The sequence below is a fragment of the Triplophysa dalaica genome, chromosome 15 (assembly GCF_015846415.1).
Source record: "Triplophysa dalaica isolate WHDGS20190420 chromosome 15, ASM1584641v1, whole genome shotgun sequence".
In the NCBI taxonomy this organism is placed as follows: domain Eukaryota; kingdom Metazoa; phylum Chordata; class Actinopteri; order Cypriniformes; family Nemacheilidae; genus Triplophysa; species Triplophysa dalaica.
Genome location: NC_079556.1, coordinates 14423233 through 14442580, shown reverse-complemented (window position 1 = coordinate 14442580; position 19348 = coordinate 14423233). Strand labels below are relative to the sequence as shown.

General features: G+C 39.0%; 1 protein-coding gene across 3 annotated transcripts in view; it reads right to left on the bottom strand.

Moving 5' to 3' along the window:
- zgc:174356 (uncharacterized protein LOC100137120 homolog) overlaps positions 1-19348 on the bottom strand; it is a 63045-nt gene that overhangs the window by 28549 nt on the left and 15148 nt on the right. Inside the window, exons 4-6 of one of the 3 annotated variants that reach the window (XM_056768214.1) lie at positions 17771-17909; positions 6749-6832; positions 2927-3083 (exon numbers count right to left, since the gene is read on the bottom strand). In XM_056768214.1, coding sequence (XP_056624192.1) covers positions 2927-3083; positions 6749-6832; positions 17771-17909 — 380 coding nt within the window. Of the gene's footprint in view, positions 1-2926; positions 3084-6748; positions 6833-17770; positions 17910-19348 lie in introns of those variants that run through there. The other 2 variants (XR_008909132.1, XR_008909133.1) reach the window with 2 other exon arrangements.

Here is a 19348-nt window from a genome sequence, read left to right as displayed (position 1 = left end):
GTGACTTCCCTAGTCGAAAAGTTAAAATTTATATGTGCTGATGTTTCTTTGTGCCTTGCTCTTCCCTCAGAGCAGCCTACTCATAACTTTGTTCCAGGACAAAAGGTCTTTGTGAGGAATCTGAAGCCAACAAAGGTTGGAGAACCAAAGTACCACGGACCAGCAACTGTGATTGCCGTAACAAGGACAGGAGTTATGACGGACTACCAGCCACAGTGGATAAACGCTTCCAGACTGAAGTTGTGTTCTTCAGGAGAGCAGACAAGCTCCAATTTAACATAGAATCTCAACAGGGGATTCACCTTACTACACCTCAGGGTGCAGAAAGCACTGACTAAGCTGAGGAAAGAACTACCTTTCGTGAGGTGGGGGCCACCCAAAGCAAGAAGATAGGAGGCCCATTGAACCAACAGTGCTGACTCTGTAGCTTCCCCTGAGGTGCATTGAGGGCCAAATTCTATTCTTAAAAGGAAAAAGGGAAAAATTGTTATCCTAAGTGCAAATTTCCCATGGAATTCTTAGATATCAATTCCTATACTGCGTGCACACTTACAGAAGCCCTTATTATGTTTGGCCCAGATATTCTTAAATTCTTAAATGATAGAACCTAACAGGCCATGGCACCCGTTCAGTCAGCCAGGTGGACTGCGTGGAACAACGATTATTCTAATCCTAATAAGTATAATAATCACTGGTATAATCCTAAATTAAGAAGTAAAATTAGAGAGAAATTAACTGCTTACAACAGACATGATTTTAAATGATGATGGTAACTACGAGATGCCAAAACAAATGTCTCTAATAGTACAAATGACTCTGAATATTCAAGAAGGAAAACCACTTAAAAATACGCGAATGGAACTTTCATTTTATTAAAGATTTTGTATTAACACCTTGTTCTTTAAAGGGACACAGGACTGCTTGTAAGACCGTTGGTCTGAAAGTGGCCATTGTGAGAATCTGGATTTCGTCCTGTCCTCTACAAATATTGCATCTGTGTTTAATACAAAGTTCATGTATCATATGTATTCATTCGTATTCATTCCTATTAATATTAGCTTCTATTCATATTAGATGTGCCTTTCATTCTTGTTGTTTAACCTCGTTGAAAGTTCTATCATGTCATGCTGTCTTATGTTGATATAAGTATCTGTTGTTCTCCATATCAAGGTTCCTAATGATGCCTATGGATGATGGTTTTGTTATTGTAATATTGAATATGTAATCATATCTGATTGTTCAGGAGGAAAGACTAAACAGAAAGTCTGGTGATTTTCCACTGTTTTGGTGGTTTTATATGACGCCTCCTAAGGCAAAATTATAAGTATTAGTCCTAAAATAGTAAACTTGGGACTCTGATTGAACAAGCACTTGTGTCTGTGTCAAACTTTGTCTCCTGGATCCAGAAACTCTGTGTGTTCCGTCGACTAGACTCTTCAACCGTAGAATATTGTTTAGATAGGGGACATAAGAAGTTTACATTCTTTCACAAACTACAGTAGACAGCCCTCTAGTCTGACAGGTGAAAGTATTTGATGTTTTATAAAGAGCTATTTAACAGTGGGAGACCCTTACATCAGCACAAGTTCCACACTGAGTTTTAAGAACATATTTTTCTTTTAAAAACCCTCTAAATCAAGCTTAACTTATTTAAACTAAACTTTAGTCTTAGTTTGACCTGGTGCTGTTGATTATGTAGACAAAGGCTTTAATTCTTTTCTGATTTTTCAAACAAATATGTTTCCCTAATGTTGCATTATGAGTTTCATTTTTAAACACAAGAATGTGCTCTCTTTGAACACCCCTTGGGGTTAAAAGACACCAATGTTCTGTTCCACTTTGCTCAGTCTAGATGTTTGAGAATGCCAGAAAGTTGTGTCAAAGGCTTCAGACTAATTTTATGTTATGACAATTAAATAGTGGTGGTTTGTATATTGCCTAGTAAATACTGCATACCGAGGATTCACAAAAATAAGAACAAACAAAAAAACAAAGCTTGAATTTCTCCCAATGAAGGAAAATCCCCTCATTAAAATGTCCCTCAGTTATTTTTAATAATTATTTTTAGAACTGCACTAGATTAAACAATGGAAGTGTGTTAAGATCACCATTCTTCCATTAAAAAACACTTAAGAGATGGATCAATACCTAATTTGTCATCTTCAGTGTTTTCGTATATCAGTGAGAAATATGTACTTATGCGATACTATTAGCACACAAAATGTTATGCTCTTCTCCATCCAAATGAAAACGAAATCAATCGAGACTTCATAGCAAAAAACTTAAACAATGCCACACTAAACATTGGAGACACTTCCACCACTGTCAGAAAAGTATTTAGAGTTTACATCATTTGTTCGTATTCGTATTGAAGACATAAAGGTTATTAAAATATTTTTGAGACACTTTGTTGGTCAGTAAATGTTGTAGCTTTTCTGAACAAATGATGCATTAATTTGCTATTACCTTAAAAACAAAAGTCCTAAGCAATTATCCTCAATACCAATGGTGCAATTATCATTAAAATTACACCATAGTTGTATCTCCTCATGACCAAAAGAGTTACCATGCCAAAAATAAAGTCACTATTAGCAATTGTGGAAGTCCTAACATAATCAATTATGATTTTCTATTAAAATATTATGAACTTATGGCAGAGCAGAGGTGGGTAAGGCTGTCACAGAGTTGCTTCCCAAGAAAGTCGTGATTGAACTGATAATAATAATGATTATAGGTAGACCCAATTGCACTGAACAGTAATTCATAATAAAAAGCATGTAAATTAACGAAGACATTTTTCGTATTATGGTAATTTAAACAGATTTGGAAGAATTTGACAGTTTTTGTTGGAACAAAATTCCATTTTTGTGGGATCAGTTTATTACTGTTTAAAATGCGTGTTCATTTAAAATAATGATGAACTTACTGTAAAATAATGAGTTCGATAAGCATGAAGGCAGCCATGATGATGAAGGGCATCCCAGGGAAGGTGGACAAGGTCAGAGGGTAGAGGCCATTAAAGATCGAGGAAGCAATAAGAATGCAGGTCGCTTCCACTGAGGCAGAGAAGGAGAACATGGCACCTGAGGACATCAAAATTCAAGTCAATGAAAACATGAAACAGACATACACAGAAATTTAGTTTGGACCAGGTTGAACCTGAAACTACATATTTGAGTACATTTACAGTTGAAAGAAAAAGTATGTGAACCCTTTGGGCTTACTTGGATTTCTTCATAAATCGGTCATTAAATGTGTTCTGATCTTCATCTAAGTCACAACAATAGAGAAACACAGTCTGCTTAAACTAATACCGCACAAACATTATACGTTTTCATGTTTTTATTGAACACAACATGTAAACATTCATAGTGCAGGGTGGAAAAAGTATGTGAACCTTTGGGTTTAATAACTGGTTGACCCTCCTTTGGCAGCAATAACCTCAAGCAAACGTTTCCTATAGTTGCAGATCAGACCTGCACAACGTTCAGGAGATATTTTGGACCATTCCTCTTTACAAAAGCGTTTCAGTTCAGCAATATTCTTGGGATGTCTGGTGTGAATCCCTCTGTTGAGTTCATGCCACAGCATCTCAATCGGGTTGAGGTCAGGACTCTGACTGAGGCACTCCAGAAGGCGTATTTTTTCTGTTGAAGCCATACTGTTGTTGATTTACTTCTATGCTTTGGGTCGTTGTCCTGTTGCATCGTCCATCCTCTGTTAAGCTTCAGTTGGTGGACAGATGGTCTTAAGTTTTTCTGCAAAATGTCTTGATAAACTTTGGAATTCATTTTTCCATCGATGACAGTAATCCGTCCAGGGCCCGAGGCAGCAAAGCAGCCCCAAACCATGATGCCCCCTCCAACATATTTCACAGTTGGGATGAGGTTTTGATGTTGGTGTGCTGTGCCTTTTGTTCTCCACACATAGCGTTGTGTGATCTTTCTAAACAACTAAATTTTGGTTTCATCTGTCCACAGAATGTTTTGCCAGTAGTGCTGTGGAACATCCAGGTGCTCTTTTGCAAACTTCAACCGTGCTGCAATGTTTTTTTGGACAGCAGTGGCTTCCTCCGTGGTGTCCTCCCATGAAGTCCATTCTTGTTTAATGTTTTCCTTATTGTAGATTTGTCAACAAAAATGTTAGCATTTGCCAGAGATTTCTGTAAGTGTGTAGCTAACACTCTAGGATTCTTCTTAACCTCATTGAGCATTCTGCGCTGTGCTCTTGCAGTCGTCTTTACAGGACGACCACGCCTAGGGAGTGTAGCAACAGTGCTGAACTTTCTCCATTTGTAGACAATCTGTCTTACTGTGGACACATGGACATCAAGGCTTTTAGATATACTTTTATAGCCCTTTCCAGCTTTATGTAAGTCAACAATTCTTGATCGTAGGTCTTCTGAGAGCTCTTTAGTGCGAGGCATGGTAAACATCAGACAACGCTTCTTCAGAACAGCAAACTCAAAACTGGTGTGTGTTTTTTATTGGACAGGCCAGCTTTAATCAACATATCCAATCTCAGCACATTGATTGGACCCCAGGTTGGCTGACTCCTGGCTCCAATTAGCTCTTGGAGAAGTCATTAGCCTAGGGTTTCACATACTTTTTCCACCCTGCACTATGAATGTTTACATGTTGTGTTCAATAAAAACATGAAAACGTATAATGTTTGTGCGGTATTAGTTTAAGCAGACTGTGTTTCTCTATTGTTGTGACTTAGATGAAGATCAGAACACATTGTATGACGAATTTATGAAGAAATCCAAGTAAGCCCAAAGGGTTCACATACTTTTTCTTTCAACTGTATATTTCACTGTGGATTTTAGGCCGATAAATACCACAAAGCCCTTGTATTGTATTTTATTGTATTTCAGTTCTTGAGTTCTTTAAAATTGGTTCATCAAAGTAAAATGTAATAACAGAGATAGCAGAAAAATAATGTTGACCACAACAATGACCCTTAAATATTTTTTCAACATGACTGGTATGGTCATGGTATATCAGTTTGTGTTCCCTTGTGATCAAACCCATGTCCATGTGCAATGTTTACTTAAAGAAAATAATACAAGATAAAACAAACCTAGGTAATCCTTAGAATGAAGGAGGCACAAAAACAAAGCATGAAACAAAGACCGACACCAAACATAGGAAACACTAGGGCTTAAAATCACTAGGATAAAAAGGAAACAAGAAACACCTGAGGAAACTAATTAACAAAAAAGACTACAAACATGGTACGCCAACAGGCACTAAAAGTCCAAAATAACGGGGAAACACCAAGTGAGATCGTGACAGTCTTTAATATCCTGTGGACGCACCTGAAATTCATAACCCGCGATTTTATCTGAATGAAAAAATAATGGCCTTGGAATCTGATGTGTGTGCAGTGGATCGTCGGCATGAATAATGGCTTGATCCACTTTGATAAAATATCTCCAAGACCTTCTCTAAACTTCGTGACCACTCTGACTAACTGGAGCAGAATAAGCCAACGGGAATCAAGGTAGCCATTAAGGGCCTGAAACATGCAATACTTATTGATCTCAGCTGAATGTGGAAGTTGCCTGAGTGTACCTGAATGAGTGCAAACAGCAGTACATTCAGTGACACATGCAATCTGAGACGCAGATTGAGAAAATGGCTGTCGAAATGGAGAAGAAATGCTGCGTTCACGCTTGGGCATAACTTGTCATCAATATGTCCATTCAGAGGCTTGTCACTCTTATATCAACTAGAAGATAAATAACATTAATGGAGAGAAGGATGCTTGTATCCTCGAACAAAGTGGATATTTCCTGTGAGTTTGGCTAATAGCTTCACACTGTGTGAAAGGAGTCTGTGTGGTCCTGAATATGAATGTCTACTCTAGCTTTAGTTAATTTCTCTTGCATTTTTATCCACTTAGCAGTTTGATAATTCAGTGATTTCTGAAAAGGCCTTCGATTCCCTAGTGAATTACACACTCTGTAACGCCTCTGGTTAAGTGTTTGTGAAAGGACAATGTAGATTAAAATCTTTGGGTTTTGCCTATGTTATCAGGAAGAAACAAATGTTAGAGAAAGTGAAAATTTTGTAGAAAAGCATGCCTCAAATCTATTTGTCGTAGTGTGGGTCAAAACACTTTTGTGCTTACTGAAGGTATTTCAGCTCATTTCTGGCCCTGATGATCAAACAGTAGGATAGTAAATCATGATGTCATATAAACATTAAAGAATAGAGCACGACCTTCAGGAAACAGCACTGTTGTGAAAGCATGGTACAGTAATGATGTCAGATAGCAATACCCTAGAACATCAAAATATGCAAAAATATATTTTTATTTTTATTCACTGCAGTTTGTACAGTATGTGCAGTAAATAACATGGTTCTACTATATTCATGGTATCCTTAAAAATCATGGTATTATTATATTACAGAACATCATACTATTACCAAGGAGATAACATAACCGTTATTTGTTTTTGCAACCATTCTCCAATGGTCCAAAATTGACTTTCTGTCAGAAGGGTCTAAACGTATCCACATGCACCAAAGGCAGTTTAACAAAAGTGAAATGTTTATAGAATGGTCTGACACTACAGATCCTGGCCTTTGTTATTAGAAAAAAACTGTAAATCATCTTTCAGAAATGAAGGGCAGGGCTCTCTTCCTCAAGATCTCTGATGTGATTTGAACGCTGGAGGTGTCACTCTCTTCCTCTCTCACTTAAGCATTGCTTTCACTTTCTGTTAGGTTTAATGTTTTACCTTGTTCCTGTGGTCCCACAATAGCAGAAGACAAAGAACGAATCACTGCTTGACTGATCCCAGCTGGAGCTCCAACCAAAGCCACTATAACAACACAGGATACATCGCACCCTCAGAAACATATATGCTTAGTACTACATTAATAGAATATACAATGTGGTCAACTAATGGAAATTTCTATGTTCATTAATACAATTTTGATTTCCAGCATAACAATTTGAGAAAAAATTTGGATTGAAACATTAGCATGAATTTCATCATTAGACATGCAATTCGTGCACTTAGATCTGGCGTAGACTTCACATGCTTGTTTAAAACCTGATAATCTATGAACACTATGGGCACTATTTTAACAATCTAAGCGCATGGTCTGAAGTGCATGGCGCAGGTGCACTTAGCGTTTCTGAATTCACTTTTGGTAGTTAAACGATGGGAAAAATGGTTGGCGCGCCATGCGCATGGTCTAAATGGGTTGTCCCTATTTTCTTAATGAGTAATGAGTATGTTTTAGGAAAATGTGCAGTAAACCGATCAAAGTCTCATCTCCCATTCCCTTTAAGAGACCGTTGCACTCACACCATGGCGAATTTACTATTTACACGGCGAAATTTGCAAGAAAAAAGACTTGGACACTTCTCTAGCGAGGAAACAGCACACATTATTATTATTGTGTACAAAAAGATAAAAATCCGACTTGTCCTGTAGATTGTCTGCTCAGGCGCTTTACGCATAGATTTAGATTTTTATGTACACAATAAGAATCCTTTAGTTTTCGTATTATATATCTTTTATATTGTCCTTTTATTTTTGATATTTGGCTCGTTTGTGTGCTGCGTCCCACTGTGTTCTATAGGCGCATAATACTAACAAGCTCTTTAAATAACCTCAAAAAATATTGCACACTTGACCTTAGACCTGGTTTAAGTTGGTTTAAGTCTCCTCAAAATAGAAACGCGCCAACAATGCGCATGAAAACCTTGTTTTCAGACCAGCATGCCCATGGGCGCCAAATGGGCGCAAATGCATTTGCTTTTTAAACAATGTGGTGCATGACTTAAAAATTATATTTGAGTTAGGCTGAAACTAGCAAAAATATTTTGTATTATAGGGCCCTATGTTAGTTAGAAACTTTAGAATTTAGAAGTTAGACATAATTAATATTGCATATAAGAATTTATAGTTTGTTTAATATTTGACCTGTGGTTCTCTCTCCTATGTGTGCTTTCACTGTGCGTGTGTGCGAGTGTGTTTGCGTGTGTGCGTCTCTGTCAATGTGTGTAACTATGTATGCATATTGTGTGTGTGGAGCATTTGTATGTCTGTCTTTTGTTGTTTTCACCTTTTTCTTGTTTTTACAGGTATATGCCTTTAGTTATTTTTCTTGTATTCAATGTGTCTCATGTACTGCTGCTTTGTAACAATGAAAATTGTAAAAAGCGCTATATAAATAAAGTTGAGTTGAGTTGAGTTCACAATCTTGAAATACTAATGCCTCAAACTCCATTTCCCATCACCCCCTCCACCGAACTCCACCTTGAGTATACCCACACTTGCGACATATGGCACCCCGCACCTGCAGCTAATCACCCCGGACTCTATTTATACCGGTCACAGCTTTCCTGTAGCTCAGTGGTAAGAGCATTGCATTAACAAAGCAACGTTGTGGGTTTGATCCAGGGTATTGCAAATACCTAAGTATAAAAGTATTCCTAGCAGTTGCCTATGGGCGCAAAATGACCAGAGGGGCTCCAGACGAGACCTTAAATCCACATTAACGGGATGGCTGTTGAACGTGTTTCCAGTTTTAAGTTCCTGGGGACCCATATTTCGGAGGACCTGTCCTGGACCACCAACACCTCATGCCTGGTCAAGAAGGCTCACCAGTGTCTCTTCTTTCTGAGGACACTGAAGAAGAACCAACTGTCTTCAACTATCCTGGTGAACTTCTATCGCTGCACGATAGAGAGCATCCTGACCAACTGTGTCACAGTCTGGTACGGGAACTGTTCTGTTGCTGAGCGCAAGGCACTGCAGCGGGTGGTGAAAACAGCCCAGCGCATCACAGGGACTGTTGTAATACGTAGGCACGCTGTGTGCGTGCACCGGAAGTGTATCTGTTCTGTGTATGTACGCTGTAAGTTAATGGATGCTGAGTAAACGTGTTCATAAGTAAACTGCATGACGTCTGGTAATACTTCATGGTGGCAGCGGTTAAACGAACTATTGCATCGTCTAATAAGTGTTCGTGTCCGGTGAAGCAGAAACCACGAGCAAATACAGTGTATGGCTACTGAAAAAGCTGACGCGAACGGCAAACGCTATTCTCTGATATGCTCGTGTGCACACACGGGATCTGAAGCAGCACGTTGTCTGCGTGATAAGTGCTAATCGGTCCAAAGAAGACAATACAACAAGGAGAATAAACCGCTACTAATAACGTGAGTACATTGAAAATACAAGCGCTATCATGGCTTTGCATATACCAATGATGAACTGGTCCGATCCTGATCTGAGTGAAACCATGTCATTGTTTCAACAAAAAATGAATCTGTATTTGGAAGATGAAGAAATATCAGATGCAGAGAAACAAGCAAGAAAAATATGCAGAGGCATAGGAGATGAAGGATTAAAGCGACTCAATGCAAGCGGACTCAGTGACGCAGACAAGAGAAAGCCTGACACCTTGTGGAAATTCTTTGAAGGACAATTAAAGATTAACGTAAACTTCAGAATACACAGGCTTCAATTAATGCAGTACAGACAAAAAACAAATGAAAGCATAGATGATTTTGTGACTAGAGCCAGAACTTTAGCACTGAAATGCCAATTCAATGACGAGGAGCTTAATGAACGATTAGTCGAGCTTATTATTGCCAGCACACCATTTGATGCATTAAGAAATGACTTGTACAGTAAGCCTAAAGGATATCCCATTGCTGATGTACTAGCAGAAGGAAGGAAGTATGAAGCCTTAGCAGCTGGAAATGATCAAATACAGCAGCTCAGCTTGTCACATACAGAAAAATTCCATGCTGTTGGAAGAGGACGAACATGTCAGAAATGTGATAAGAATCACAAGCCAAGGCAGTGTCCTGCATACAACGATACATGCTCTATGTGTGGCATCAGAGGCCATTGGGCACGATGCTGTAAAAGCAGACGACAAAGACAGGAATCCAGCCAGCACAAAAGGAGTAAGTCAGAAACACGCTACAAATACCAAGGCAACTTCATCCAGAGAAAAGACCACAAACATCAAGAGGCCAGCATCAACAGTGTGGATTGCAACAAAGATGACGATGAGTATTCGTACCAAAAACATTTCTACTCGATAACTATTAGCGCAAAATGCCTGCACAGCATCCATGTAAAAGAGCCGAGAGATGAGGCTTTCACAACTCTGAATGTCAAACCACCCCACCTGAAAGGATGTGGACACACGCTTCGTCTGAAAATTGATACTGGGGCATCAGGGAATACACTTCCATTGCGCACATTCAAACAGATGTATGGTACATCACCACAGAGCATGGAACATATAAAGCCAGCATCCAAGGTAAAGTTAACATCATATACAGGTGATGAGATTCCCTGCTTTGGAACTATTAACATGTTGTGCCAGTACAAGGAGTCCAGATGGATAGATACAAAATTCTATGTGGTCAACGTACCAGGACCAGCTGTAGTTGGATTACCCACAAGTGAGCTCCTTAACCTTGTGACTGTAAATGTGGATGCAATGGCTGAAGGAGAAGACGATGGTCATGTGAAAGAACAACCAAAAGTGAACATCCAGCAAGGCATAAAAAGCATCAGCGACCTAAAAGAAAAATATCCAGACCAATTTCGACAAAATTGGCAGTTTTGAAGGCACAGCAAAGCTCATTCTGAAGGAGGATGCAAACCCATTCATTGACCCGCCACGTAAATGCAGCATCCACATCAAGGACAAACTACAAAATGAGTTAAACAAACTTGTTAATCAAGGAGTTCTGCGAAAAGTAGAGGAGCACACAGACTGGTGTTCCAGTCTCGCCTTCAGCACAAAGAAAGACGGATCAATCCGAATTTGTTTGGATCCACAAAAATTGAATGCAAGCTTGAAGAGGTGTCCTCACAAAATTCCGACCGTGGAAGAACTAAACCCCAAGTTTGCAAACGCGAAAGTATTCAGCAAACTGGATGCAAAAGCTGGGTACTGGTCAATGCACCTGAATGAAGAATCACAAGTTCTAACTACATTTCGTACTCCGTTTGGCAGATACTGCTGGAAACGCTTACCATTCGGCCTTTGTGTATCTCAAGACCTGTTCCAAGCAAAAATGGATCAAATCCTGGAGGGCCTCCAAGGTGTTATTAGCATAGCAGATGATGTTGCAGTGTGTGGAGCTAATGGAGAAGAACATGACAAGAACCTAATAAACCTGATGGAAAGAGCTGTGAAAACAGGATTGGTGTTTAACAGTGACAAATGCACTATTAAGCAGCGGAGCATATCCTTCTTCGGAAACCTTTACACGGATGAAGGAATCAGACCAGATCCAGCCAAAGTGGATGACATACAGAAAATGCCAACACCACAAAATGTTTCATGGGTATGTTGAATTACTTGTCCCCTTACATTCCGAAATTTGCGGATAAAGCACACAGCATGAGAGGATTACTAAAAAATGATTCACAGTGGGCTTGGGACACTGACTATAAAAAATACTTTGAGGACCTAAAGGCAACAGTGACTGTGGAAGCCTGCCTTAAGTACTACAACCCAACAGCCAACCTCATACTGGAGGTAGATGCTTCGCAAAAAGGCATTGGTGTAGCTCTGGTGCAAGACAACAGACCCATTGCTTTTGGCTCAAAGACATTAACCGAATGCCAGTCAAGATATAGCAACATTGAGAGAGAAATGCTTGCTATCGTGTATGGAATGCAGCGATATCACACATACTTGTATGGCAAATCATTTACAGTCGTGACCGACCACAAGCCACTTGTCACCATATGCACAAAAGCCCTGCATGCTGCCCCACCCAGGCTACAGCGGATGCTGATCAAAACACAAGGATACAACTACAACATTGTGTACCGTCCTGGAAACCAAATGGTTCTCGCAGGCCCTCAGCCGACTGCCAAACCCTGAAAACAATGAAGACATTGAGCTAGATGAACGTATTGATGGATTGGATGCTGAATTTGAAGAACCTGAGCATCATACCATTGCTATGGTAAACTTCTCTCCGAGTAAACAGGAAACTCTGAGAACAGAGACTGCAAATGACCCAAAGCTCAGTGCATTAAAAGAAATCATCCATCAGGGCTGGCCAGAGAAACTCCAAGAACTGCCCAAAGACCTGCGCAGCTATTGGCCTTTTCGAGACGAACTCGCCATAGAAGCTGGAGTTATCTTCAAAGGCAGACAAATACTTATGCCGGAGTCAATGATCGACGACATTCTCACACAACTCCATGCGGCACACCAAGGTATTGAAAAAACACGAAGGTTGGCACGGGAAAGTGTATACTGGACAAATATAAATGCAGATATTGAGAAAATGTGCAGATCTTGCAGTACCTGTGCAGAACACCAGGATGCACAACCAAAAGAACCTCTCATTCCACACGAGGTACCCACAAAGCCATGGCAATACCTGGCGTCTGATCTGTTTGAGATTGATGGACATCATTACCTACTTACCGTGGACAGATATTCTAAATATCCACTGGTTGATGAAATGCCCACATCGGTAAGCACTCATGCAGTTGCACAAAAGATGCAAAATTACATGTCTTTATTTGGACGTGCAGATGAGTTGATAACAGACAATGGACCAAAGTACACAGGGCAACCCTTCAGGAAATTTATAGATTACTGGGGAATAAAACACACCACAAGTTCACCACACTATCCAAAGAGCAATGGATTTATTGAAAGGCATGTGAGACACATCAAATCCATCATCAAGAAAACATTACAACGCACAGGAGAAATACAAGTGGCCATGCTACAGGTTCGAGCGACACCCATCGATAGTGACCTGCCATCCCCAGCAGAGTTGCTCTTCGGGAGACCCATAACAACACTCCTACCAAGTCACACAGCACCAGGAAAACTGGAACACAGACAGTACTTAGAAAAGAGGACAAATATGATGAAAACTCTACATGACTGATGCAGTGGAAGAGACTCACCCCCACTGTACCCTGGACAGTGTGTAAGAGTGCTGGACAAGGAGAAGAAAACATGGCACCCAGGGACTGTTGTGAAAAAATGCAAGGAGCCGAGAAGTTAGCTGATCCAAACACCAAATGGAAAAACATTTCGACGTACTAGGAGTCACCTCCATGAAATGTATGCACCACACACATTCAACGTCCAGAAAAGAGTAACATTTAACGAGACATCGAGAAAAGATTCAACTGAACAAAGTCACAATGATGTTGTTGAAAACCCAATCACACAACCTCCTGAAACAGGGCAACACAACACAGACACTGAGAAAACAAGACCAAAATGTACTAGATCCGGACGGATCATAATCAAGCCAAAACAGTACAAGGACTATGTGTAAATCTGAGTGAAAGTCAGTTCGTAAAGATTACAGTAAATATGGACTGAATAATTTTTCTTCATACATAATCAAACGGTTTAGTATTGTTGATAAAAAATAAAAATAAAAAAAAAAACTGTATTGGGTTACGGAGACAGACGTTTATCCTGTTGTAGAGTGTCTTGTTAAACAGTAAATTAAAAATAATAATGATGACACTCTTATTGTTTGGATGTCTGAAATGTTCTTACAATCTTGTAAACAGAGGGGATGTTGTAATACGTAGGCACGCTGTGTGCGTGCACCGGAAGTGTATGTGTTCTGTGTATGTACGCTGTAAGTTAATGGATGCTGAGTAAACGTGTTCATAAGTAAACTGCATGACGTCTGGTAATACTTCAGGGACTACACTCTCTTCCATTGAGGACATCCATAAGAAACGCTGTCTGCGTCGAGCTCGCAGCATTCTCAAGGACTCCTCTCACCCCGCTCATAGACTGTTTACTCTCCTGCCTTCCGGCAGGCGCTTCAGGTGCCTCCGGACAAGAACCAGCAGACTAGGAAACAGCTTTTTTCCCAGAGCTGTTTCATTATTGAACTCTGCTTCCCACTGATTCCACTACCCCTCATAACTTTAACTTTAATGCTGCTATTAAATTGTTTACATTGCACTACAGGGCTGCCATGCATGACTGAACTGTACACACCAGTACTTCATGTATCTGCTCTATCGGACAGTTTACACACACATAGCATCATTTGCACTCTATACTGCTCACTTGCACACCACATATTACACTGAATGCTCATTTGCACTAATGGACTACTCTCATAACTAGATTACCTCATCTAGTGCACTGTAACTTTCATAACTGCATTACCTCATCTACTGCACTGTAACTTTCATAACTGCATTACCTCATCTACTGCACTGTAACTTCAATAACTGCACCAACTTCTATACTTTACTGTAACTCATCTATTGCATTACTGCATCTATTGCATAACTAACTGCATCTACTCATCTATTGCACTATAACTTCAATAACTGCATTAACTCATCTACTGCACTGTGACCTTAATAACCGCATTAACGCATCTACTGCACTGTAACTTCAATAACTGCATTAACTCATCTACTGCACTGTAACCTCAATAACTGCACTAACTCATCTACTGCACTGTAAATGTATAACTGCATCTACTCATGTATTGCACGATAACTTCAATAACTCATGTACTGCACTGTACCTTTAATAACCGCATCAACTCATCTACTGCACTGTAACTTTAATAGCTAATGTCTGTAACTAATGCACACTCAAATCACTTGCACTATTGTATAGTCTATATTGTTATCTGTTCATAACCACCTGTACATTAATGTTCACAGTATATAGCCTTCTGTCTATATTGTTCATAGTACATACCGACTGTCATATTTTCATAGTACATGGCCATTGTATAGTATTTTCCTAATATTGTATTCTGTATTTATTCACACTGTATATCCTGCACTTGCTAATTGCACTTCTGGTTAGACCTAAACTACATTTCGTTACACTGTACTTGTATATGTGGAATGACAATAAAGTTGAATCTAATCTAAAAAAAATCTAATCTAAATACGCGACATGTGAACACCTTCTTGCATCATGATCCGATTATGATTAACTATGATTGATAATCTTAACGCATTAATTATGCACGTGTAACGGAAACCAGATAGAACCATTTTACTGGTAACACTGACACTGCATGCTGTTTTTCACTGCTTTCAACTAAGCGAGCTGCAAAAAGTGTTTACTGACACAGTGACAAGGTCATACCATTTATTTGAGAAAATCCCAAACAATCCAATAAGCTTTTATTTGTGTCTCTACTGCGTTTGCGCAGAGCTTCACCAATGGTAAAAAAAATTCTAGTTGACATTTATCTAAATAATAATAATAATACACAAATATTCGTTTTATGAGCTGTTATTTTCTACTAGAGTATTATTGTGAAAGTTTTATTTTGTTTGAGTACAAACAATGAGTACGTAATAAGAAACATTTTTATGACAAATATTTAATTTGTTGTTATTTATTTACTTCCTATTTATGTTCATCACAATTCATGTTATATTTAAATAAATATTAGTGGTAGGCATAGATTAATTTTTTTAATCTAGATTAATCTAGATTAATTCCAAGATTAATCTAGATTAATCTAGATTAAAATGGCTCATTTGAATTCTGCCGAAGGCATTCAGAATATGTGTGCTACCCAAATAATGACTAAAAGTAAGTCTTTGAGAACGGGTTTCTGAAGCCAGGTGGCGCATTAGACCAGGGGCTCATATCCTGTTTCCAAAATGCATCACAAACTGCTTGAGAAAGCTGTTCTACAATGATAATTGGTGATGAAAATTAAATTATGTTCAATAAGATGAACTTGTGTTTACTTCCGCATTAGCTAAGGGATGATTTGCGTTTAGGTGGTACTTGAGACTGGAAGAGCTCCTACAGTACATTTACATTTAGTCATTTAGCAGACGCTTTTATCCAAAGCGACTTACAAAGAGTGAGGGAGCAACAAGCGATATGTCATACAGGAGCCATAATACATTAGATCTCAATACAAAGTTACTGGTTTCAACTAAAACTAGACCAGTACATGTTGAGAGAAAGTTTTTTTTAAACCAATTCCGCATTGCACAAGGTGCAAACAACCTTAGTCTTGTCGATGTTTCTATTGGGAAGCTTCTTAAAAATTAATATTCCCTGAAGCAAACCCGGCGGCTTTATAGCTGCATCCATGTTAGCACGTCACGTTTGATGCGGTAATTTCACAGTAACGTTATGTTGTGTTCAGACCAAACGCAAATGGCGTGTCAAGCGCGAGTGATTTATGTGTTAATGCAAAGAGGCAATAGACCTTGCGGCGCGAAGCGCGCGAATGAAGCCCTGGTTATGAGATGATGAGGCGGCGCTAAGGACGCGAATGAAGCCCTGGTTATGAGATGATGAGGCGGCGCTAAGGACGCGAATGAAGCCCTGGTTATGAGATGATGAGGCGGCGCTAAGGACGCGAATGAAGCTCTGGTTATGAGATGATGAGGCGGCGCTAAGGACGCGAATGAAGCCCTGGTTATGAGATGATGAGGCGGCTTCTGCTTCCGCGAATGACGCAAATCACGCGAGTTGAAAAATCTCGTTCTCGACCCGTACAGTGCAGTTAAGCTGGTATACATCCGCGCTAAAATATCAAGGTGAAAGTCATCATAGCTTGCGTAGTATAGACCCAGCTCCCACCCAACTTTGAGAATAGATTAACGGCGACATTTTTTTTATCGCGCGATAAGAGTCTCACTGCGTTAACGGCCCACCACTAATAAATATGCTTTTGAAAAAAGTTAATATGCTGATATTTTTATTTATTTATTTTGCTTAGCAGTGGTGCAATCTAAATCTTGCCTAGGGCACCTACAGAGGCTGGGCCGGCCCTGCTTCCATGTGCTGCCGCTTGTGCCTCTTATTATCGAAGCCAACAGAACCCCAGCATGCAAATTTAACCCTCGCAGTGGGCGCTCATCTTCATTTAAAAGGCATCGATTAAAATAACAATTTCCACCACCATTTATTTAATTAACGGTATTAATGCCAATCTGTGTCTCTCTTTAAAGAGCGTCCTTCTATTGCATTCGACACAATGTTATCATTACATGCCATTCTCAGAAATCTCCTTCAGAGGTGCAGCCCTCCTGGAACAAGCCAGAGACTTCAGACAGTTGTAAGGATGTGAGCCATAAAAAGTCTGGTCAGGTAGACTTTTTTGGAGAACATTTACGCATTTGATTTGTTAGACAATCAGCTAAAGTGAAATCGATCGGCCTCCAGTGGGAAAAAAGTTTGCTGCTTATGACACCAGAAATCTACATTGTTTTAGGGAAGAAATACCATCTTTGATATATCCTCTGGCAGTTTTTAAACGGGGTCAGTTGTGCTGTTTCGAACTGTTTTTGGAAAGTCTCCCATGCTGTGAGCAATTGCGTGGTAAAAATAACACATCACAACATCACTTCAGCAACATTCTGTCATCATTTACTCATCCGCATGTTGTTTCAACCATTTTGATTCTTTTGGAGACCCCAAAATACATAATTCAAGTTTATTTATATAGCGCTTTTCACAATGTATATTGTTTTAAAGCAGCTTTACATACAGTTGTCTTTTTCCACACAGTTCTGTTCTACACAATGAAAGTGAATGGTGAGAAGGAGCTTTTCACAAAAAGCACCATAAACAGTAGTCTAATCCCCCACTGCATTTTATTATTCAGAATTGTTTTGTGTGAGGATCACACAATAGGTGGAGTAAATGATGACAGAATAAATATAAAGAATTGGATAGCACACCTTTTACATACACAATAGCTTTGTTCGTGTAAATAAATCATGATATGTTGTATCATATAAGTCATGGAATCTTACCCAGGAAGACCATCCATGTATTGTTGGAGAGGGCGAGTAGGACGTAAGAAGCGCTTCTGAACACAGCGCTAAGTTTTGCTAGAGTCATCTCCTTCATACACCTCATCAGCACAGGAAATAGACCCAGGAGACCAAAGCCCTACAATGGAGCAGGATAGAGATGAATACATCTGGATCTAAACAGTAAAAGGAAAAGTGTCTGGAACAAGATGAAACCATTTCTTTAGATTTTTTGAAGCATCTTCTAAAGAGGCTATTTTTCCTGTAGCTCAACAGGAAGAACTGGAAGAGCATAGTTTGAATCCCCTGTAGCCTGCTGACATAACGTGTAGCTTTAGTGCATTGTAAATCACTTTTTGATAAAATAGAAATGAGGTTTGCCTGTGTGAGACTCACCACGACTATGCATAGTGCTTATGCGCATTTTGATGATGTCGTTGTGAAGTTGCTAGGGTGTGTGAGGCAGTTGCTATGGTAATGAAATGTGGCGGCTAGGGTTTTGAAAGGTGGTTCTTTGCTATAAAAAACAGCTTGTTTAGTGCTGGTCAACCATTTCTCTAAAAAATGTTTGACAAATGAAATATTGCAGGTTAAGGAGATGCAACAGCATTGTTTACCAGTTCAATTCAAAAGAATTTGTCTCTTAATGTAGGTCGATTGGACTCTATTTGCTTGGAAAGTACTAGATAAACAAAAACATTTCTAATATAAACTTCTGATGTTTTATTAATCAACACTGTAAATAAACTGTAATTTAAAGAATTTTACTGTTTTTTTTACAGAATTTTCACAGAATTTTGAAATGCGGTAAACAAAAAAATATAGAAATAAACAGAAGATTTACAAAATGGGAGTAAAATAACATTCAAAAACATGTAATTTCACTTAACAACAATGTTACTTTTTTTATGATGCCCTAGATGTCTGAATACTACTGTCCTAAACTTAATCTCCATAACAAAATCCCAGATGGCCAGACTGCAATGCATTTTTTATGTATTATTGAAACATTGATATCTGTGATTCTTTGAGCCCGGAGATTGGAATTTCTAAAAATGTTGCTTAAATGTGTGCTTAAATAAGAATAAACGGCTGTTAAAATAGTAGCCCCCCTCAGAACAAGTGGAGGCTTGGACCCGGTAACAGTATTCCTTACGTCACTTAAAGGGACAGTTCTACCAAAACAAAAAATATCTGTCATCATTTAATCAGTCACCAGTTGTTCTGAATCTCTGATTTTTTTTTTTAAAGATATTTGGAAGAATGCTTGTAACCAAACAGTTCTTGGATACCATTGACTAGCTCAGTAAGAAAAATAACAATGGTAGTCAAAAGTGCCCCAGAACTTTTTGCTGTCCTACATTCTTCAAAATATTTTCTTTTGTGTTCAACAGAACAAATATATTTATAAAGCAATCTTTCTTACTTCGGTAGTCAGTGTTGCCCAAGAAGTGTTTGGTTACAAGCATTCTTCCAAATATATTTCTCTGTGTTCATCACACCAAATTTTTTTTGAGTGAACTGTTCCTTTAACAAGCAGATAGACCTAGAGTTCAACATGTGGAATTTTAGTCTACA